The sequence below is a fragment of the Heterodontus francisci genome, chromosome 15 (genome assembly GCF_036365525.1).
Source record: "Heterodontus francisci isolate sHetFra1 chromosome 15, sHetFra1.hap1, whole genome shotgun sequence".
Classification (NCBI taxonomy): Eukaryota; Metazoa; Chordata; class Chondrichthyes; order Heterodontiformes; family Heterodontidae; genus Heterodontus; species Heterodontus francisci.
In genome coordinates this window covers 59,330,504-59,354,374 of record NC_090385.1, presented here as the reverse complement: position 1 = coordinate 59,354,374, position 23,871 = coordinate 59,330,504, and the positions used below count along the sequence as shown (strand labels likewise).

General features: G+C 43.6%; 1 protein-coding gene across 1 annotated transcript in view; it reads left to right on the top strand.

The window, feature by feature from the left end:
- LOC137377424 (titin homolog) overlaps nucleotides 1–23,871 on the top strand; it is a 138,104-nt gene that overhangs the window by 8,845 nt on the left and 105,388 nt on the right. The window contains exon 2 of the mRNA XM_068047003.1: nucleotides 16,935–17,060. Within this exon, the coding sequence (XP_067903104.1) occupies nucleotides 16,935–17,060 (126 nt within the window). The remainder of the gene's footprint in view (nucleotides 1–16,934; nucleotides 17,061–23,871) is intronic.

The following is a 23,871-nucleotide window of genomic DNA, read 5'->3' as shown; positions in this document are numbered from 1 at the left end:
AAAAACTGACCCATCTAAAGTACTCGAACTATAGTATTTCCAGTCGATATTTGGAAAGTTAAAGTCCCCCATAACAACTACCCTGTTACTCTCGCCCCTGTCGAGAATCATCTTCGCTATCCTTTCCTCTACATCTCTGGAACTATTCGGAGGTCTATAAAAGACTCCCAACAGGGTAACCTCACCTCTCCTGTTTCTAACCTCGGCCCATACTACCTCAGTAGACAAGTCCTCAAACGTCCTTTCTGTCGCTGTAATACTCTCCTTGATTAACAATTCCACACCCCCCCCTCTTTTACCATCTTCTCTGTTCTTACTGAAACATCTAAATCCCGGAACCTGCAACATCCATTCCTTCCCCTGCTCTACCCATGTCTCTGAAATGGCCACTGCATCGAGATCCCAGGTACCAACCCATGCTGCAAGCTCACCCACCTTATTCTGGATGCTCCTGGCGTTGAAGTAGACACACTTTAAACCAGGTTCTTGCTTGCCAATGCCCTCTTGCGTCCTTGTAACCTTATCCCTGCCCTCCCTACTCTCAACATCCTGTACACTGGCACTACAATTTAGGTTCCCATTCCCCTGCTGAATTAGTTTAAACCCCCCCGAAGAGCACTAGCAAATCTCCCCCCCAGGATATTGGTACCCCTCTGGTTCAGGTGAAGACCATCCTGTTTGTAGAGGTCCCACCTACCCCAGAAAGAGCCCCAATTATCCAGGAAACCAAAACCCTCCCTCCTGCACCATCCCTGCAGCCACGTGTTCAACTCCTCTCTCTCCCTATTCCTCGCTTCGCTATCACGTGGCACGGGCAACAACCCAGAGATAACAATTCTGTTTGTTCTCACTCTAAGCTTTCACCCTAGCTCCCTGAATTTCTGTCTTAAATCCCCATCTCTCTTCCTACCTATGTCGTTGGTGCCTATGTGGACCACGACTTGGGGCTGCTCCCCCTCCCCCTTAAGGATCCCAAAAACACTGCTTTTCCATCAGGTTGTTGTTGAATGAAAATTTGATTATCCCCTTAAATTTCAGTTACATTTTCCCTTTGAGTGCTTGAAATAGCAACTCAAATCAATTTATTTTATCAATTCAAATCTCAGAAATAATTATGCCCAGGCTTGGTGGTTTTGCATGGTGTTTTACATTAAAGACAGAAGTGCTTGCAGGTAGTTTAGACGTAACTTCTGTATCTCTCCTTCTAGCACTTTGTCTTGGAAAATAACAAATGGCCTTAATGGGTTAAGGCCAAGTCTTTGAAAAGCTTCAAATCCAAATCATCATCGTGCTGTGACATAAGTTCTTAAATTCTTTAAAAAAAAAACTGCTAGGTCTCTTGCTGTGGCATCAGTACTAATGTGGCCCTGGAAATGATCATCACCTTTTTTGTAAAAAAAACACAAAGAATCCACTATAGCTCTGCCTCAGAGACCAATGGGTTAATTTGTCCAAACATATCTGCCAATTTAGAAACATAATGCCTAATATATAAATTTACACTCAACAATACAAAAGTTGTGTGGTGAATTAAATGAAAAAAACAGCGGTCAGCAGAAAGGGCTAACTTCTCTGCTTGTTTTCAAGGGGGCGGAGGAAACTTCTTATATTTACACATTTGTCACTTTACGTAACTTTTTTATCAAAAAACTTCCCCAACTCCATGTTAAACAGTTTTCCCAATCTTTCTGGTATTTTTTTCTTTAACTTTGCTCAAATTTTTCCATAGAGATTGTAAACAACAAAAATGGTAAGTAACGCTATCAACTTCAAAGGAAAATATTTCCATCAATGAAGACAGCATTTTCGATTAAATTCCATGAGGGAAATTTTATGCAGTCCGCTGAAGAGGATTTGATGGCATGTTGGGTGATATAATTAGGCGGGAGGTGTTTTTTCAGATTCCTGACGGGATATTTTCGAGGAATTAAGTCATTGGCGGGTTTGCGGCATTCCTGGGGTTCCCCCCGTGCGATGGCAGATTGCAGCTTTGCATTTATTTAAATAACATGAATACTCATTACTCCATGCATAGTTAGGATTTAGTCCTACTTGCCAGATTAACTGAATGGCGAGCGATATTCCCATGTCACTTGGTTCACGAATGTTTCAATGTGGCATGCAACAATCGGATTTGTACAGTTGAGTCTCAGCACTGTGCTCTTCTCTGTTTCACTCATCTGGTAAGCAAATGCTAGGATTGGAATGAATGTTTGCAGTCAGCTTGATCGTCAGTAGGGCTTGCAGTGTGGCACATTTGCACATATTGGAAGCTACATATAATAATACCAGGGCCCTGTTCTTCGCAGACAGAAAGAACATGTCCACATGTTGAGCCTGTTTCAGCTAAACAAAATAAGTGATAGCCATTCGCTGGTTTATTCCTTAGGGCAATGCCTTGTCCAATCAGAGTTAAGCTGACTGGTTTAAATTTTAAAAAAAGTTTGGCAGTTAACTGTCAGTCACTGTAAACTGGTGCATTCTCCATGGCAACACCTCTACCAATCAGGGTTGACTTGCCAAGCAATCAGCACTCTCTTCTCATACAGTATAAAGTTGTTGTTTTCCCTTACATTGGTATTCTTGCAGATTGTTCTGATGAGTGCAAGATGAAAAGCTTCTACATGTCTCTATTTTCAGCAATACTCAAGTTCTGCACTACCAAATGACTATTCATAACATATTCTTTAAAGTTTCCACTTGTTAAAACAGTCAATCGGATACTACTATTTTCCCCAGAATAGAACACACTAAACCAGGTTTCTTTACTGAACAACAAAATTAACAGTTTATTATAAAACAAGTCTTAACTGTAAAGAAGTAAAACAATAGCACATAGATCAAATTTTTAAATATTCAACATTAATTTTTTAAAAGTCCTCTTTTCTACCTTAACCAATTTGTGAAGTCCCTTTTTAACCTTAGTCCCTTCACACTCGTTGCACTCACACACACATATAAATATTTCTATACCTAAATCAGTTAACTGGAAAAAGTGAAAAAAAAGATTTTTGTATCAGAGCTCTGTGACAGAGACAAAACATTTGTGTTAACTGCTTGCTCAGTTTTTGAAGGAAACAGCAGATGAGATATGTTGTTCCAAACTGGTATTCAGTCCAACCTTCTGAGTACATAGACAGGTATTTTAAAAAAGTTCTTTTAGAGGTGGCGTTGAAAAGCAATTTAGTAGGCCTTCTTGAAATGCAGGGACAAGATGAAATGATACACTGAAATTCACTGAGTCTTTTAGGGAATTGCGAGAAAATGTGATGGGTTATAATCTTCTGTTATTCCTTGGAATTCTTTCCTTTTTCTGTCCTTCTTTGCCACTTTAGCAGCCTTTTCTCCTTCCAGACTTGACGCACGCACACTCTGACTAACAGCTGAACAGCTTGCAGCTTTCCACCCAGCTGTTCTGTGCCTGCCACTAGGCTTGTCCAATCAAAGGAGAGTCGTCAATGTTTCTGCTCCAGTTGCCATAGTTTCTGCCTTAAGCTTAGCCCGAACTAGATGACAAACCGTAATACTGTTGCGAATCAGCCCTCATTGTCCCCTTGATTATACATTTATTTAGCTTACTAAAAATCCCTTTTCTAAAAAATTATTTTTTTAACAGAATAGAGTCACTTTCATAACAGTATGATCATTCAGCCTTACCTGCAGCCGCTTGTTTTCATTGGGAACCCCGTACCCACTTACCCTAAAGGTTCCTATTAAACTCAATTTCTTTGCTATCAGGGATCAACGGGTGACATATGTGGCATCTCATACTCTGCGAACCACAGGTGCATCAAAGAGGCGACCAATGCCCTTTTTCAATGTACAATGATTTCATCTACTTACCTGTAGATGAGGACAGCCAGGCAGCAAGGTCTGCAGCCTTCGGTGCCATCACTGGCTTCCCTAGAGTGCAAGGGGTACTAATGTGGCCATTAGAGCTCCCTGGAACCAACCTGCTGTCTTGCTTAATCGCAAAGGCTTCCACTCTTTAAATGTGCAACCACAGGAGAAGAATCATGCATGATTGCACACGTTTCTTAGGGAGCTGTCATGACTCCTACTTTTTGAGGAGCTGCCAGCAGTTTTCGAGGAACCAGTTGAAGTGGATGGATGGATCCTGGGTGACAAAGCTTTGTACATGGTTGATGATACCAGTACGTCATCACCAAAGCGCTGCTGAAGAGAGGTACAATATCGTTCATGCATCCACCAGAGCCATCATTGAGCACTCCATTGGCATGTTGAAAATGTGATTCCGTTGCCTTGACCGGTCTGGAGGGGCTGTTCAGTATGCACCACAGAAGGTGTCACAAATAATCGTCATCTGCTGTGCCTTGCAAAACCTTGCAATTAGATGTGGCAACATTCTGCAGGCAGAGGAACAGGAGGAACACCAGTCCTCCTTAGATGAGAATGACTATGAAGAGGGTGAGGAGGAGGACAACAATGACCATGATGCCATCATCAATATGAGGGTCATGGAGAGACATGCAAGGGACATCAGGGAGAACTTCATTTGTGCATATTTCAGCCAACAATAAGGCACATCATCAAGGAACGTTGGGAGGAGAAACATAACAATTCACCACAGAAATTCCCTTTTGCATAAGGTCTTATCCATCTCTGCAATCTTAACAAAACGTGGGTGCACTTTCATGTAATTGACATTTGAAATCATCCATGGGTTACGATGAATGCGACTACACACCACTGCAAGCAGCGTTAAGTTATGACCGAAGAAAACAAAAGTAAGGCATGACAGTATTGGAAAAAGTTATGAATCATCAATAGGAAAGCAGCCATCATTGAAGGCTAAAATTCCAATGAGATATAGACACTGGGCATTTCCTGAGATGCTTTGCAAGCATCATTGCGTTCTTGCCATAGGCCTCCTAAAACCTTCTTTGTATCCATCTGTAACCAAGCAAAACATTACTGAGAGTGGATCAAATTTTGCAAGAAATAAAAATGTTTTAATACATCTTTGCATTCATTAACGTTTCTACATCACCCGTGCCATCTTTAAGCTCAAAACTGTTTCAATTTTCTATTCCTGCCACATGTCTAGGTGCTACCCCGACATTAGCAGCTGAGGTGGAGGTGGTTTGCTCAGTGCGCTGCTCCATTGCTGTGGATGACCGTGGTGGGCGTCCTCTGGAGGAACAGGGACTTGATGGTTCTATCCTACTGGGGGAGTGCAGCCATGCTGCTTGAGCATCTGCCATGTGCTCGCCTGCTGGAGGTATGGGGGTCAGTGTTGGGGGGAGGATGAGACGCTGCTTTCCCTGGGGGTGTCCTGAGAGGAAGGCCCCGGGGCAGCTGGCACGCGCTCCTCCTCTAGCTGTGCGCACGATGGTGCCTGCCTGTCTCCCAGAGGGGAAGGAGCACCTGGAGGGAGACTCGGGTTCCTCATTCCCCTCCCGCTTAGACTCTGCTAAATGGACCCCAAGGCAACAGCGATGGAGTGCAGGTCAGATCACGTATGGCTTGAGTGGTCAACCATACTCACCATGGAGCTTTCCAGACTCCCTATCGAAGAAGCCATATGCTCAAATGCCTGGGATGTGGCACATGTCATGGCTTGCATGGACTCCTCCATGGCATGCACTAAGCCACGTATGACCTCAAGCATCTCTGACATATTTTGCACATGGCTTTGCTGCACATCCAGCAGACTTCACATAGAGACAAACAGAGGGTCATCATGAGCGTGGGCCTGAGCAGTGGCCTGGTCCCCAACAGTCCTCCAATTGTCAAGAGACCTGGCTGGCACATGCTCCTTCAGCTGCTGGTACCTGTCTGTGTTGTGCACACCAGCTTGTGACCCAGATTCTACTCTTAAACCATCCCCCCGCCACCGGGCCATGTGGATGTAACTGCACTGGCAGAGGTGGAAGAAGAGGCAGGTGATGGTGCACCCTCTGGGGTATTGTCTTCTTCTTGCTCCCCAGAGGAGGATTCGTGGACCACACGGTGTTGTGCTACTCAAGTGCGGGCACCTGCAGTAGAGACACAAACAGAGACACTTGAACCGTGCTTCACATGAGTTCACACAATTTCCTTCAGTTTCTACATATGACTGCAAGAGCTGAGATGACACTTCATCCTTAAACCTTGTGGCTTCTGCCTCACAATCTCCGATAGCCCTGCCTGTCACCTCTCTCATGAACTCAGAGGCCTCCTCCTCAGCCGTAGTCAGCAGCCTGATGCCAGGGACCCTCCTCCTGTCTGAACATGCTTGCGCTTGTTGTAGCTTCGTTTCTCCTACAACAGACAGTGCAGATTTAATGACATGGCAAATGATCTATCACAACCATTGCATACATGCATCAACATCACTCGTTCTGCTGTGGCTTTCGCACGACTCATCAAGTACATAAACAACGATTACTCATCATTGAGTAAATGGCACCAAGGCTGCTCATGCATTCAACTGCATTCCTTGCGTATATACCCTCTGCCTTAAAGACACCTAGCCATGGAAGAATCAAAGGAGCAGCCGCGCCAGGACCACTTACCCTCACTGATCTGAACAAGTCATTGATTTGCTTGTGACACTGTACCCATGTTCTCAGAGTTACCACACGGTTTGAGACCTCCTCCACTACCTCCATCCAGGTCGCCTTGGTGAAATGGGAGGATCTTTTACTCCATCTGCAGGGAGGAGGACCTCCCACCTTTCCCTGACAGCTTGTAGGAGAACCTGCAGGGAGGCATCACTGAACCATGGGTTGGGACGCTGCCTGCTGGCTGCCATTTAATTCACTTTGACTGTCGGGAAAATAAATGATGTGACGTTGGTGGTGAGTTTCACAAAATAAGGGAGGCAAAAACTTTTTGATGTAAGTGTAAGCTTCAAATTATTCTGAAGATACATGAAAGGAAGGCTGCTGCTCCTTGAGGCTGCAAGCACAGAATGTTTTTTATCTGTGGTGATCATGATACTTGGGGCAGTGATGGCTGGTTCCACCAATGAAAGCCCACACCCACCGCATGATCCCACAAGTTCCCTGTGCTTGTCGCCGCATAGTTGATTTAAATACAAAATCGTGTGGGAATTGCGGTGGGAGTTGAAGTTACGACAACTTCCACTCCCGCTGTTGGGAATGCCATGGCACTCATAAAATTCTACCCAATTGTTTCCAAACATTTTAACTTCTTTTTGTAAGAGGTTTCTAACCAAAGAATTTTTTCTTGGTACAACCGAGATGAAATAACAAACAGAATCACTTGAAATATCCCAAATTCCAATTCACAACAATATACATATAAAATTCAAAACTGCCAATGTTGTATGAGTGAGTCTTATATCTGAAATTAAAGACTCCCCCATACCTTGACATAATAATTTGGAAGTTCATTGTAGCCACAAATGAAATTCCAGTTTTCCCAACCTAACAGGTAGTTAACTTTAATAATTTAAACTTAATTCAGACCAATACTTATTAACTACACACAGACCAGAATAGCACATGCCTTTTTAAAAAGAGAGATAAATTACATCACTTGTCTTATGCTTTCTTCAGGTGCCTTTCCAAATGACTGTAATTAAACTAAAGAAAAAGTTAGTTCTCACAGTTAAATAGAACCTTAACATTCTTACTGTAAAAAGAGTTAAAGACAGCACTACAACCTTGCAACTCTTTAACAGTAGAAAAGGGGACAGAATCTTTCCCATATCTCCATTTTTTTAACCTTTTTTTTCCTTAAACCAATTTTCAATTCCTGATGTTCGTTACTTAACCTCATTTGGGAAAAAAGGTCAGTAAGGCATGTCTTTAATTTAAACTGAAACAAAAAGTAATAGCATTTTTAAAGCAAATGGTTTTGAAACTTCAAATTGGATTTCTGTCAGACATCTTCAAGATTTCAAGACTGAAGCTTATCTTACAAAACAAATGATGCCATTTCAGAGTTGCAAAACTAACTTTAAAAATAAAACACTACGCTAGCATCTTTAATTTAAAATGTAATACAGCTTTTATATCCCATTTCTGGGTGCACAATCTTAAATTGAAATGAACACACTCAACAATGACATTCACACTTCCTTAATTCCAAACAACTTAGAGAAATATGGATTCCTGTAATGGGTTATGAATTCAAAGTGATAAAAATGTGTTAAATTACTATTCCCGAGCCTAAGGATCACACACAGCATTAACCCATTCACAACCAAAACGTGATTCCGGCACAGTGGCGCAGTGGTTAGCACCGCAGCCTCACAGCTCCAGCGACCCGCGTTCAATTCTGGGTACTGCCTGTGTGGAGTTTGCAAGTTCTCCCTGTGTCTGCGTGGGTTTCCTCCGGGTGCTCCGGTTTCCTCCCACAGCCAAAAGACTTGCAGGTTGATAGGTAAATTGGCCATTATAGATTGCCCCTAGTATAGGTAGGTGGTAGGGGAATATAGGGACAGGGGACAGGTGAGGATGTGGTAGGAATATGGGATAAGTGTAGGATTAGTATAAATGGGTGGTTAATGGTCGGCACAGACTCGGTGGGCCGAAGGGCCTGTTTCAGTGCTGTATCTCTAAATCAAATCTTTTGTATATGTTTATAGACCCATAGGGAGGACAAGTAACAAACTCATGCCTCTAATGTCAACAGCCAGATTACAAAGTGATGACTTTTTAGCTCTGCAGAAAAAGCACAGGCATGCAAGATAAGAACAGACATTCAAACAGACACAAATACTAAAACAAAACATGTAACACACATATTCCTTTCTCACAATAGTTTTGACTTTGGTTGTGGGCTGTTTAACTTATTTTCTTTTTCTCTCAGACATTTTCCCTAATCCAGGATTTTCTTTTATTTTTGAACTGTCTCTGGTATGCTGTGAGCCAAACAGCTTTTAGTAAACCAGGGTGGCCTGTTGGACCTTGCGCATTCTTAATATTGCCTTGTGTTATGGCAGCAACGGGGACAGATGTGCCTTCGGGGAAGTGTGTCATTACAGGAACACGGGTGATCTCTTCATCATCAGACACACAAGCATCCCGATCATCCTTCCATTCTCAGAGGAGCTTGCCCCTTCTTGTAGTGGTGGACACCAGAGCTTGCTGCCTACCCAACTTCTTTAGTTCTTAAATTTTCAGCTTACACTGAAAGTGATCTGGCTCTCGGCGGTGCTGGTTGTTTCACACTCTCCCTAGTACAGGTACTCAATTCTTCCTCTTGTTACTGACATTTAGCCATTAGTGAATTAACCTGTAAATGAGTAAAGCTTTGTTGCTGCAACGTTGCAGCGTTTTGCTGTTTCTCCATTTCTAAACTCTGGACTTGTTTTTTCAATTGTTTAAACTCCTGACCTTTCTGTGCTTGCAGCTCTTGTAATTGTTGTTTCAACCTCGCTACTTAGGTTTGTTTTTGTTGTGCCCAATCATCACTTTTGTAAGCAAGTAGATCATAAGTAAGTAGCTCCCTTGCTTTGTCTACTTTCAACTTTTTACTGTCTATTCTCCCTTGAATAAACACAACTACTTTGTTGCAGGGAGCTCTTTCTCCCTTGTTAAAAACATACTGTTAACAAAATCTGGACCTCACTATCTAACACTTTAATTTCTCTTTGTATGTTGACGGAATGTTATTATTCTTCCCTGCCATCTTTTCACTCGCCTTTAACCAACTGGCAGGTTCTACTGTTCCCACAACCCCAAGGCTTTCCTTCCCTGGCATGAATGATGGCTGGCTAAACACTACCAAGGTCCCTAATCACTAACATCAAATATTCCAAGTCCTAGTCTGGTCCTATCTGGGGTGCCAATTGTAAGATTTAGAACCTTATTTATAATTTGTTCTTGGACCAGACAATAAGCATTCGAACTAGGAGACACCTAATGTAGGAACATAGAAACATAGAAAATAGGAGCAGGAGTAGGCATGCCCTTTGGGACTGCTCCGCCATTCAAAAAAGATCATGACTGATTGTCTAATTCAGTACTCTGTTCCCGCTTTCTCCCCATATCCCTTGATCCCTTTGGCATGAAGAAATATATCTATCTCCTTCTTGAATATATTTAATGACTTGTCCTCACTGCCTTCTGCAGTAGAGAATTCCACAGGTTCACCACCCTCTGAGTGAAGAAATTTCTCCTCATCTCGGTTCTAAATGGCATATCCTGTATCCTGAGACTGTGACCCCTGGTTCTGGACTCCCCAGCCATTGGGAACATCCTCCCTGTATGTAGCCTGTCTAGTCCTGTTAGAATTGTATAAGTTTCTATGAGACCTCCTCTCATTCTTCTAAACTCTAGTGAATATAGACCTATTCAACCCAATCTCTCCTCATACATCAATCCTGCCATCCCAGGAATCAGCCTAGTAAATCTTCTTTGCACTCCCTCCATGGCAAGAACATCCTTCCTCAGATAAGGAGACCAAAACTGCACACATTGCTCCAGATGTAGTCTCACCAAGGCCCTGTATAACTGCAGTAATACATCCTTGCTCCTGTACTCAAATCCTCTTGCAATGAAGGCCAACACACCATTCGCCTTCCTAACTGCTTGCTGCACCTGAATGCTTGCTTTCAACGACTGGTGTACAAGGACATCCAGGTCTCGTTGCACCTCCCCCTTTCCCAATCTATTACCATTCAGATAATAATCTGCCTTTCTGTTTTTACAACCAAAGTGGATAACCTCATATTTATCCATGTTATACTGCATCTGCCATGCATTTGCCCACTCACCCAACTTGTCCAAATCACATTGGAGCCTCTTTGCATCCTCCTCACAGTTCACATTCCTCCCCCCCCCCCCCCCCCCCAAGCTTTGTGTCGTCTGCAAATTTGGAAATGTTACATTTAGTTCCCTCACTCAATTCATTAATATATATTGTGAATAGCTGGGGTCCAAGTACTGATCCCTCCGGTGCCCCACTAGTCACTGCTTGCCACCTGGAAAAAGACCCGTTTATTCCTACTCTCTGTTTCCTGTCTGTCAACCAATTCTCAATCCATGCAAGTATATTACCCCCAGTCCCATGTGCTTTAATTTTGCACACTAACCTCTTATGTGGGGCCTTATCAAAAGCCTTCTGAAAATCCAAATACACCACATCCACTGGTTCTCCCTTATCTATTCTACTAGTTACATCCTCAAAAAACTCCAGTAGATTTGTTAAGCATGATTTCCCTTTCGTAAACCCATGCTGACTTTGTCCAATCCCGTTTATGCTTTCCAGGTGTTCTGCTATCACATCCTTTATAATGGACTCTAGCATTTTCCCCACCACTGATGTAAGGCTAACTGGTCTGTAATTCCCTGTTTTTTCTTTCCATCCTTTTTTAAATAGTGGGGTTACATTTGCCATCCTCCATTCTGTAGGAACTGCTCCAGAGTCTATAGCATTTTGGAAGATGGCCACCAATGCATCCACTATTTCCAGGGCCACTTCCTTTAGTACTCTGGGATATAGATTATGTGGCCCTGGGGATAGCAGGATGATTTATTAAGGCTAAAAGCAATACTTAACAAATCCAAGGCAGTCGATTTTCTAGTCCAGGTGGCCTTTACTCTCCACCAGCTCTAGTGGCACAGATGGCTCGTGACTCTTCTTCTCTTGTCTCTCCCTTTGTCATCTTCAAATCTGTGTGATGAACCTCTCCAGGTCTGTTCTTTTATTCTTCGTAGCCTGTGCACTGATTCGTTGGTTCATATATATCAATGTTTCAAGTGGTCATGCCATTTTGTTTGTCAATACTTCCATTTGTGCATTAATCATGATCACATGCACAAATAATGTGTCCTTGGTACACAAGCAGTCCATTATAATCTTGAGGTCCATTAGATCATACATTTCTAGCGAGACTTGTCCTGCTTTTCTGTTAAATTTTGATAACAACTTGTTACATAGATTTTGATATCTGTTCTTTTCTTTCCCTTTATCTGTTTAAGCTGATAGTCCCTATCACAATGTAATTCTGGTTCTCTCAAACTGTATAGGCAGCATTTTTTTTCAGTAAGGCACAGATCTAAAATTAACTCTTTATTTACCAAAAGGTTATACAAAACACACACAGACATAGATATACATACATGAAAGTATATAAAATTCATAATAAAAAAGATATAAAAAGGCCAGAAAATGACAGAATCCACATTTCTTACAATGTACAGCATCTTGGTCCGATTGGTTGAGTTATTTTTCTAATGGTCCTTATCTTTCCTGTCAAGAGGAAATATGGTACATTGTAATGGTAGTGTTTCATTTACTTATGATGCTGCAGCTCTGCCAAAACCTGTTGTATTTTTTTTTTATTCGTTCATGGGATGTGGGTGTCGCTGGCTAGGACGGCATTTATTGCCCATCCCTAATTGCCCTTGAGAAGGTGGCGGTGAGCCGTCTTCCTGAACCGCTGCAGTCCGTGTGGGGTAAGTACACTCACAGTGCTGTTAGGAAGGGAGTTCCAGGATTTTGACCCAGTGACAGCGATATAGTTCCTAGTCAGGATGGTGTGTGGCTTGGAGGGGATCTTGCAGGTGATGGTGTTCCCATGCATCTGCTCCCCTTGTCCATCTAGTTAGTAGAGGTCTTGGGTTTGGAAGGTGCTATGGCTTTGGAAAGTGCTGTCTAAGGAGCCTTGGTGCATTGCAGCAGTGCATCTTATAGATGGTGCACACTGCTGCCACTGTCAGTCGGTGGTGGAAGGAATGAATGTTTTTGGATGGGGTGCCAATCAAGTGTGCTGCTTTGTCCTGGATGGTGTCGAGCTTCTTGAGTGTTGTTGGAGCTGCAACCAACCAGGCAAGTGGAGAGTGTTCCATCACACTTCTGACTTGTGCTGTGTAGATGGACAGGCTTTGGGGAGTCAGGAGGTGAGTTACTTGCTGCAGGATTTCTAGCCTCTGACCTGCTCTTGTAGCCATGGTATTTATGTGTCTACTCCAATTCAGTTTCTGGTCGAGGGTAACCCCCCAGGATGTTGATAGTGGGGGATTCAGCGATTTTTGCCATTGAATGTCAAGGGGCGATGGTTAGATTCTCTCTTGTTTGAGATGTTTTTTGCCTGGCACTTGTCTGGTGCGAATGTTACTTGTCACCTATTAGCCCAAGCCCGAATATTGTCCAGGTCTTTCTGCATTTCTACACTGACTGCTTCACTATCTGAGGAGTTGCGAATGGTGCTGAACATTGTGCAATCATCAGCGAACATCTCTACCTCTGACCTTATGATGGAGGGAAGGTCATTAATGAAGACGTCGAAGATGGTTGAGCCTAGGAGACTACCATGACGAACTCCTGCAGTGATGTCCTGGAGCTGAGATGATTGACTTTCAACAACCACAACCATCTTCCTTTGTGCTAGGTACGACTCCAACCAGCGGAGAGTGTTTTCCTCCTGATTCCTATTGACTCCAGTTTTGCTAGGGCTCCTTGATGCCATACTCAGTCAAATGCTGCCTTGATGTCAAGGGCAATCACTCTCACCTCACGTCTTGACTTCAGCTCTTTTGTCCATGTTTGAACCAAGGCTGTATTGAGGTCAGGAGCTGAGTGGCCATGGTGGAACCCAAACTGAGCGTTACTGAGCAAGTTATCGCTAAGCAAGTGCCACTAGATAGCACTGTTGACGACACCTTCCATTGCTTTACTGATGATTGAGAGTAGACTGATGGGGCAGTAATTGGCCGAGTTGGATTTGTCCTGCTTTTTGTGTACAGGACATACCTGGGCAATTTTCCACATTACTGTGTAGATGCCAGTTTTGTAGCTGTACTGGAACAGCTTGGCTAGAGGTGCGGCAAATTCTGGAGCACAAGTCTTCAGTGCTATTGCCGGAATTTTGTCAGAGTCCATAGCCTTTGCAGTATCCAGTGCCTTCAGTTGTTTCTTGATATCATGTGCAGTCAACCAAATTGGCTAAAGACTGACATCTGTGATGCTGGAGACTTTAGGAGGAGGCCGAGATGGATCATCCACTTGGCACTTATGGCTGAAGATTGTTGCAAATGCTTCAGCCTTATATTTTGTACTGAAATATTGGTCTCTCCCATCATTGAGGGTAGGGATATTTGTGGAGCCACCTGTTCCAGTTAATTGTTTAATTGTCCATCACCATTCACGACTGGATTTGGCAGAACTGCAGAGCTTAGATCTGATCCGTTGGTTGTGGGATCGCTTAGCTCTGTCTATTGCATGCTGTTTACGCTGTTTGGCACACAAGTAAGGCAGCTAAAACACAGTGTTGTCAATTGACAAAGACATTATGTTAACATAGTGTTACAAGCCAACAGCTGGGCCCTGTCATCTAGGTTTGCGCAATCTTTATGTCCCCCCACCCCTTACTAATTATATCTAATATTGACTTTATGTGGAGAGGGTAACAGCTTTAGATTGAGGAGACACGACCAACTGCACACACTCAATCCAAGTTATTAAATACCAAAGAAACTAATATAAAAGCAACATACTGCAAATGCTAGAAATCTGAAAGAAAGAAATGCTAGCAATATTCAGCAGGCCAGGCAGCATCTGTGGAGAGAAAAACAGTTAATGTTTCAGGTCTATGACCTTTTACCAATACATAAACCATATTGGATACATCCACACTAAGATTTGTTGCTTATCTTTACATTTCTCCTATGATCAGATACCTTCTTCCTGAATACATCCTAAGTGCAGTAACTGTGCGGCAATATATTGATCCTCTTTGCTGCCTGCTGCCACACCAGGCACACCCTTTTTTTCTGGTTATCATCCTCTTGCATTATTACCTTATGTGTATTCTTTGCTCCACTGCACACAAATCTCCTTACCTTATGGCTCGAGTACTGGAAATGCGTGTCTTGTACTGTTTAAAAGCCTCACTAACTTGTTAACAATTGAATGAAAAAGATTATTGTAGATATATTGTGATTTTCTCACTTGCAGTGCATTAGAATTAGAATTAGAATTAGAATATTACAGCGCAGTACAGGCCCTTCGGCCCTCGATGTTGCGCCGAGCTGTGAAACCATCTGACCTACACTATTCCATTTTCATCCATGTGTCTATCCAATGTCCACTTAAATGCCCTTAAAGTTGGCGAATCTACTACTGCTGCAGGCAGGGCATTCCACGCCCTTACTACTCTCTGAGTAAAGAAACTACCTCTCACATCTGTCCTATATCTATCACCCCTCAACTTGAAGCTATGTCCCCTCGTGTTTGCCATCACCATCCGAGGAAAAAGACGCTCACTATCCACCCTATCTAACCCTCTGATTATCTTATATGTCTCTATTAAGTCACCTCTCCTCCTCCTTCTCTCCAACGAAAACAACCTCAAGTCCCTCAGCCTTTCCTCGTAAGACCTTCCCTCCATACCAGGCAACATCCTAGTAAATCTCCTCTGCACCCTTTCCATAGCTTCCACATCCTTTCTATAATGCGGTGACCAGAACTGCACGCAATACTCCAGGTGCGGTCTCACCAGAGTCTTGTACAGCTGCAGCATGACCTTGTGGCTCCGAAACTCGACCCCCCTACTAATAAAAGCTAACACACCATATGCCTTCTTGACAGCCCTATTAACCTGGTTAGCAACCTTCAGGGATTTATGCACCTGGACACCAAGATTTCTCTGCTCATCTACACTAACAAGAATCTTCCCATTAGCCCAGTACTCTGCATTCCTGTTACTCCTTCCAAAGTGAATCACCTCACACTTTTCCGCATTAAATTCCATTTGCCATCTCTCAGCCCAGCTCTGCAGCCTATCTATGTCTCTCTGTACCCTACAACATCCTTCGGCACTATCCACAACTCCACCGACCTTAGTGTCATCTGCAAATTTGGTAACCCACCCTTCTACACCCTCTTCCAGGTCATTTATAAAAATGACAAACAGCAATGGCCCCAAAACAGATCCTTGCGGTACACCACTAGTAACTAAACTCCAGGATGAACATTTGACATCAACCACCACCCTCTGTCTTCTTTCAGCTAGCCAATTTCTGATCCAAAGCTCTAAATCACCTTCAACCCCATACTTCCGCATACTTCCGCATGGTTTATAATAAATTCCTGCTCACAAAAATTCATGTTGATAACATTTTCTGTTCCTGAGTGAGAATCATAAAGTTAGGGGAATGTTTTGGTCTGCATATATCCTGGATTGGATTCATTAAGTAACATGTTGGTGCTTCAAACCACCTTGACTGGCAGTCGGTAGATACGTAATCCTAGAAAAAAAATCATACCAATTGGTTGTAGCAAGCTTGAAGCGAGAATGGACACAATATGGAAGTTACTAAATTGACAGCAGGAGATGGGTATATGAGTGTTTTGTGGCAGCTAGGAAGTACTTTATAATGAAAGTATTCTCCCTGATATTGTCTTTCCATAAACAGAACTATTCCACAAGGGCAGTAGGAAGCAGGTGCTGCATTTCTGGAAGTGCCAATCTTTCGATGAGATGTAAAATTGAGGCTCCGTCTGTCAATTCTAGTGGACCAGTTATGTAATTAAGATCCCATGGTGCTATTGAAGGAGTGCCATGAGTAACCACAGTGTCCTGGCCTTTACTCTTCCCTCAACTAAAACACTGTTTGACTCATCAGTCATGTTATTGCTGGTTCCAGAATGGCAAGATGCATTTGCACAACAGTCTTGCATGTGCTTCAAGAAATGGAATCCCACCCATTCGTAGTCAATGGGCAGAAAATCTATCTCCAGAAGTAACATTGTGTCAAGCTATTTCAAGTGTCTCAGTGTGATGATTCAGTGTCAGTGCAATACTAAAAAATCCCAAGGCAACAGTTAATACTGTTAAAATACAAGTGAAACTGCAGCTCACAGAATGATCTGAGCACCTTGTGATTGTATTGTTCATGAATTATAGTAAAACATAAAAACACCTCTGCTTCATACAAGTTGCGGTACTGTGAATTCCATGTGTTCAAATTCACCCTATCCATAATTAAATCAACATTTTTTTTGATTTACAGTGTATGAGCAGTAAAGCAATCGTTGGGGCAGGGTCTAAACAACTTCTGAATTTGCCGCTGGGGGCCAAGTTACCCTTGCTTCCAGGTAGTGGAGTTTTGTTGTACACAACAAACCTGGGTGAAAAGGTAAGTTATAGAAGCAAAAATCTAATTCCTTTTCTCAGAACTTGTTAAGGTTAAGATCCTGGGATGAATAACTCAGATGAACTATTCTGCCTCTTTGTAATTAGTCTTTTATCAAATTAATGCAGCAGCAGTACCTTATTTTCCATAATAATTGGATTTACTGTGATGTTAATTAAAATTTCAAACACAATCCCTCAGCAGATAAACCAAAAGCTGCCACTGCTCAGTTTGTGCTCTCAGCCAGGGGGCCATAGGGGTGACACACTCAACTTATTGATTCTATGACAAATGATCTAATTCTAAACTGAAAGTTGATATTGTAAAAATTCAATTCTATACTAGCTTCTTTCTGTAAAGCAGATAAAAATAGAGATGGAGCCTTGAGATGGTGAGTCTCTTCTCTCACTTGGTATTCCCTTGAGATTTCCGAGACTTCCTCTGCTATGGGGTTAGGTGGCAGGGTGGGTGTATTTGAGCAGGTGTAACCATAGGGCAGCTGTACAAGTGAGGCAGGAAGGATGTTATGGACAAATGGACCTTTGGCCCAGCTTGTTCAGATAGGAGGATTTGAGAAGGGAAAGGCAGCAAATAAAATGAAGCCTGGGTGAAACATCATCATCACTGCTTTTCACACGCAGCCACCAGCTCAGATACTGACACTGCACGTATCTTAGAGGGTAGCATATGGATGGGAACTGCCTGTGATGAGTCACTGGGTACAAGTCACCTGCAGCCAGAGCAGTGGAAAAGGGAGGTGCAGCTGCCAGCTTGCTGGAGCTCGAGGTTGCACTTGGGTTCTGAGGCTGTGGACTCAGATGAGGACTGCAATGCGGTGACGTACAGGAAAAGACTGATGGGCATGCACACAGAAGTGCTTTGTGCATTGGCAGGCCTGCCAGAAAGCCAGCAGTACTAACAAGGAGCAGGGAGGAATCTGGCACCAATTTGATACAGGGTTTTGCACAGCTTGGAGTCCATCCTTACCAGCGTGTAAGTGGTGGTCAACTCCATTGGATCACTTGCAGACCCAACCATGATGCAATGCCTCATGCTGATATCTCAGCTTCCATTGTAGCACAAATGGAAACCACCCAACATCTGAGTGCTGTAGTGGAAGCTCAGACTGAGGTCATGCAAGCTCATCTTGTTGCCATGCAAGTGCAGCTAGCCGCCATGCAGGCTCTGATTGCTGCCATCAGGAATGCGGAGACCAGTGCTCAAAGGGGCTTTTAGAGCAGTCCAGCAATCTGTCCTTCCACAGATTACGAGGATTTCTGAGGCATGCCCAGTGGAGTTGCAGTCGCTCCATGGAACGCAAACCTGCTGTCCATCCTCAGGGTGACAGCATTAGTCCTCCGCCAGTGCCCTTGCTTTTGCTACCCAGTCAACCCATCCAGGCTGCTGCTGCCCATGCCGAGATAAAGCATTCTGATGCCGGGCCTTCTAGGGCCAGAACTGCTCGAGGGTGTCCTGCAAGGCCATCTGCAGCCTCCACCACCAACCTTGCATTCCAGAAGTCTGAGCTTCCACTGCAGCACAAAGACATTGGGTGGCTTTTGCTTGTGTTTCCATGGAAGCTGAGACATCAGCCATAAAGGCTGCATCATGGTTGATTCCGGAAGTGTGTTAATGGAGTTGGCTCCCACTTACATGCTAGTAAGGATGGGCTCCAAATTCTACGCCAGGCCCTGTGCTAAGTTGGTGTTGGACTCCGCGAGGTTTCTGGCAGGCCTGCCAATGCACCATGAATGTCATTGTGTATATCTGTGTTCTTCTGTAGCTTCCCCTTTGAGGTGCTCATCTGAGTCTTCTGCAGCAGAACATATGTGTGACCTCACCCTCAGGTGAGCTGCAGGCCTCTTGTGCAAGGTGTCTCACCACGTGCAGATCCCACCTCTAAGCTATACTCTTAAAACACAAGTAGTGTCTGTATCTGAGCAGTTGGCTGGGAGTGTGAGACTGAGTGACATTGTTTCTTCTTCATCACTGTCTTTCTGCTCTTCCACCTCCTGCTCTTCCACCGCTGTCTGGCTGGGTTGCAGTTCTTGGTTATCTGAAAGGAGAAAGGTACAAGGATAAGGTTGTTGTGAGGGGAAGGCAGAAAGCAAGAGGTGCATGCTTACACCATCTGCAGCTTGTAAATCAGAGAGATTGTGGGATGAGGGAAAAATGGGATGCAGGAAGGAGGATTAGGTTTAAGGAAACCATCATCTTTTGATGGTTTCAGCCCCTTTGCTGACCATGGCCTTAATGATGGCTGCTCCAATGATGGCAGCCACCATCCCCTCCATCTGGCTAAGGCCGTGCCTGTCCTCCTTTGGTTAAGTCCCGCTGTCTCAGGTTATGCACTACCTTGTCCTGCAAGAGAATAGAAAGTGTGTCAGTGAGTGTGGTGCAATGTTTGGGTGATGTGGCTGTCATGGTTGAATAGTTGACTGTGTGTGCAAGCCGAGAGATGTGGGTGTGAGGCTTGCAACTGTCCCAAGTGCGTGAGGGCTTGCCCCGGTACCCAAAAATGCCTCGAGAGTCAGATGACTTGTACAAACATGCGATCTTTATTTACGAGCATGCAAGGAGAAGTCCTATTGTCACGAATGATTGTAGGGGTTCTGCTAGTACGTTGTTCCAGTGGTCATTTTATACAGTTTTACAGGAGATTTACTTGGTAAACTGTTTCTTAATTACATTATTTCTCATCTATTGCCTTGGTTATATTATTCACCTCAGCAACCCCTTGATTACCCTATTCATAGGATTCTTAGGCTATTCATAGGATTCGGGTGTCTTCCTCCTGAGCTTGTTTCCTTCTGATTAGGTATTCATATAATTTGTGTGTCTAGCAGGCAAGCTTTCTCAAGTTACAGGGACCTAAGTTACGCCAAGTATCCCATGGTTCCCTATGCCAGTCTCCCCTACAGACCCCCTTTTGGCCCTTGGCCAGCACCTGGCCCAAGGTAGCCATTACCCTGTGATCCTCTGCCTGTCGAATAATACGAGGAACCTACCGGTTTTGACGAGCTTACGACCTCACCTGTGTCCTAGTGACCAGGCTTAGTCTGGGATTGATACTTTGTATGATTCTACATAAATTACAGCAATTTTAGTCAAGCCTGCTGTATTCCCGGGGTACACCACTTCAGTCCCCCCTTTTGACAGTAGGCTACTAGCATGCTGGCCAACTAACGCTAAGTGCTCCTTGCTCCATCACTGTTGGCCAGACTGGTGGTTAGATTTGCACGGTTACATTTTCTAAATTACATCTAACATCTCAATTTAGGTGCCAGGGTACAACATTCAACCATAAGTCCAATAGCAATTAGCAATTGCACTGCTACCAGTACATGGGAATCAATTCTCTTCCAGGGAACGTCCACCCTAATACCCCAGTCCCAAACCGCTTCCCACCATGACGTGTCCTCCAGTTTGGCTACCACATCCGCTCCCAGTTGCTTGACCTGCTGTTGGATTCAGCAATACTGCTTCATTCCCTCCCCTTCAGTAGATGTTCCAGCAGTTTAGGGATTCACTTCCCCTCGGGAGGCAGGTATCTCAACAAGTCCTCCGTTAGATCATCGGTTATGCTCATCCACTCCCTACGGGGAGGCCAGATGTGAGTTATCGCCGAATGTCCGGTTGTCATTGGGGCCTGTGGGTGGAAGCAGAAACTCGAGTTGATCACTGGGCAGGGGATGCTACCATTCTGGTATTAAGGTTCGCTGGTGGTCACACAGTATTCCCCTTCTCCACAATGTGCCACCTGTGTCAACTCATGGCAGCTGCTGGAAATTTCAAGGGTACAGTTTAGGGTGCTATTAAAACCATGCATGGCTCTCGTCCCTATCCCTATGGGATGGATACTGACAACATTATTCCCTACACCCAGCCAGTGAGATCCTGTAAGGAGGGAATCTCTCTGGGTTGTGTATTTGGGTATGAGGTAGTACTTTGGCCAATTGTTATCTCCCATGATCCCTGTTTTCTCGACCCCAAGAAGGGTTTGGATGCCCCTAGTTCTTTAGCATTTTGCTAGTATGTTGGTTAAATTCAAATCTAACTTAAAATTCCATTTAAACATTGCTTTGCTCAATATGATTAAGATGTCAGTAAGCTCATCATAGCTAACAGCCATAATCCATTAAAAAATACCGACTGGCTCGACACAATTATTCGAGCAATTCAATTTTTTAAAATTAAGAGTTACAGTTGAATCAGTGAATCTGGCTATGCAGTTCATCCACGAAACTAGCCAATGTGCTCACGTACACTGAATGGAGTCTAACAACCTCTCTCGTTCAGGATACAAATAATGAACAGATTACCCAAAATAGGACCCTGCAGTCAACATTCACGTTGGTTAGGCAATTTAATAACAAATTACTTGAATAGAACTTAATCCAACAAGTAACTGCATACAGATAGAATAGGGGTTATAAAGTTCGAACTACAGTGGGTGATACTGGCGCTAGATTTATGCACAACTGCTTTAAGTATCAAGGGAACCTTCATTGCCATGCTTTGCAACTTCAGGCACTGCTGTTCCTCATTCCCAACTGCCCTGAGCTTCTCCTTAGGCATACTAGTTTGTTAACTGTGACATTTAATGTTCCACGCGCCTGATCACAATTGGCATTGCTCAAGTTCTTATAGAACAGGCCTTGTTGCGTCCCCCAGTCAACCAACTTGATTCCTTCCGTGCTTGTGGTTGCCAGACATATCAATAGTACTGTGGTTTTCATGGTCCTGTAAAGAGAGGACATAGTGGACGCCAGTCGTCACCAGTTAGTCCTTATCATTCTTTGCGTTTCCATACTCCTTGATCTATGTTCAGTGTTTCCACCAGCCTTTCCCTTCCACATCCACACGTACAAGTGTTGCTGGTCATCGGGACGTGGTAACGTCCTTGCCCGCAAGATGCTAAGCCTGGTTTTGCAAGTAGGACCCCAACAATCACTTGATCCCCCACTCCTGGCAACTTTTCCCTGTCCTTTCGGATAACTTCCAAGTTCTGATGTTCCTGACTTAACCACATTTGAATTGTGTCTTCTTTAACTTGCTGCAAAAGTTTGAAAGGCTAAAACTGTTTTTTTTGCTGGACTTTTAAAAGGCTCCAGACTTATCTTTATATTTGGAAAACAAACTGGAGCTTCATCCCCAGTTGCCAATAGTTTGTGCCAGTTTTAAAATCGCACTGAAAATCACAAATTCAAGCACACAAACATCATGCGCCCAAATAATATAAATAAATCCACATACACCCACAGACAGAAAAAAGTAGCGTGTGCGTTTAAAGGAAGGGAAACAGAAATAAATCAATTATGTCAACGATCCCAATCCTCCTTTCTTCAAATGTCTTGCAACAACTATAATTAGAAACTAAGGGAAAAAGATAAACTCTCACAAACAGACAAACTCCAAGAGGTTATGCAGCAGTCTTTCACAGTCATTCTTTGGTGAGTATTCTGAACTAGCTGATATGCGTCCGCATTTCTGAGGCCCATAGCCCTAGCTACACAAGTCTTCATTTCGTCCCAGGTGCCTCGAGCCATTTTCCCTTCCTCTGGTAGGGCTGAGTAAATCTCGCTCCTGCTCAGCTTCACTACACCTCTGCTTCAACAATCTCTCGTCTGCCTCGCTCTTTTCCCTTTCCCTTGATATATCTGCGCAATATGCCTTCAGGAAATCCACTTTCCTGGCCCACCAAGTTTTCTCTTCTATATGTCTGATTCGTTCCTCCTCTCATTTATCCCTTTCTTTCTGTAATTGACTCTTTGTCCTGTCAACTATGACACACCTATCTTCCTTCTCTTTCCTTAATTTACTCAATTCTAACTCCGACTGTCTACGCTTTTCCTCCTGCTGCTTACACTTAGCCTGATACACCAACAGCCAGACTGCTTTAATTTATCTGTCTTTACATGTGGACCCCTGTTTTGCCTCACCAACAGGGTCATCCAAAATCTGTACAAGCTGGACCCACCTTATAAATTTCACGACCACCAAACAAAGCAAGTTAGAAAGCTATGCTTCCTAATAACTTAAACACTCCTCTTTATCGTAGCTTCTTCTAACTTCTTCTTTTAACTTACACCAATTTAATACAACTTCACTCAGACCCTTCACACACATTCACCTTTAACATTCAACAATTTCTGAACACACAAAGAGACCAAAGACCAACATAGACCAACACACACGTTTTTCTTCTTGTCCTTTCAATAGCATTTTATACTACTGTGGTACTTCCAATGTAATTTCTACCTGTCGTTTCCTGAAACTTGTTTCTATCTCTGGACTTGTTTCTGGACTGGCTGTTAATTTGTTTCTGCTTTTGGAAATGTTTGTGGACTCACTGGCAGAGTCCCATATGAGAATTGATTCTGATCCTAATTGCCTTATCCTTCAGACCTTTCTTTTGGCCCTTCCACCATGCTCTTTGTACTTCTTGGGGGGGGGCATTAGATTTCCACCCATCTTTTTTTCACTTTATTGGTTAAGTTCTCATCTGCTATAAACCTGGTAAGGGACCCCTCCGGTCCCCAATCTAGACCTTCTGCGCTATTGGTCATTCTGTCAGGTTGTGGTCCACTCGAGTGGTATTGACCTGCGGTATACCCTTTAAATCCACTACGCAGTATATGAAACATAGAAACATAGAAAATAGGAGCAGGAGTAGGCCATTCGGCCCTTCGAGCCTGATCCACCATTCATTATGATCATGGCTGATCATCCAACTCAGTAGCCTGTTCCCGCTTTCGCCCCATACCCTTTGATCCCTTTAGACCCAAGAGCTATATCTAACTCCTTCTTGAAA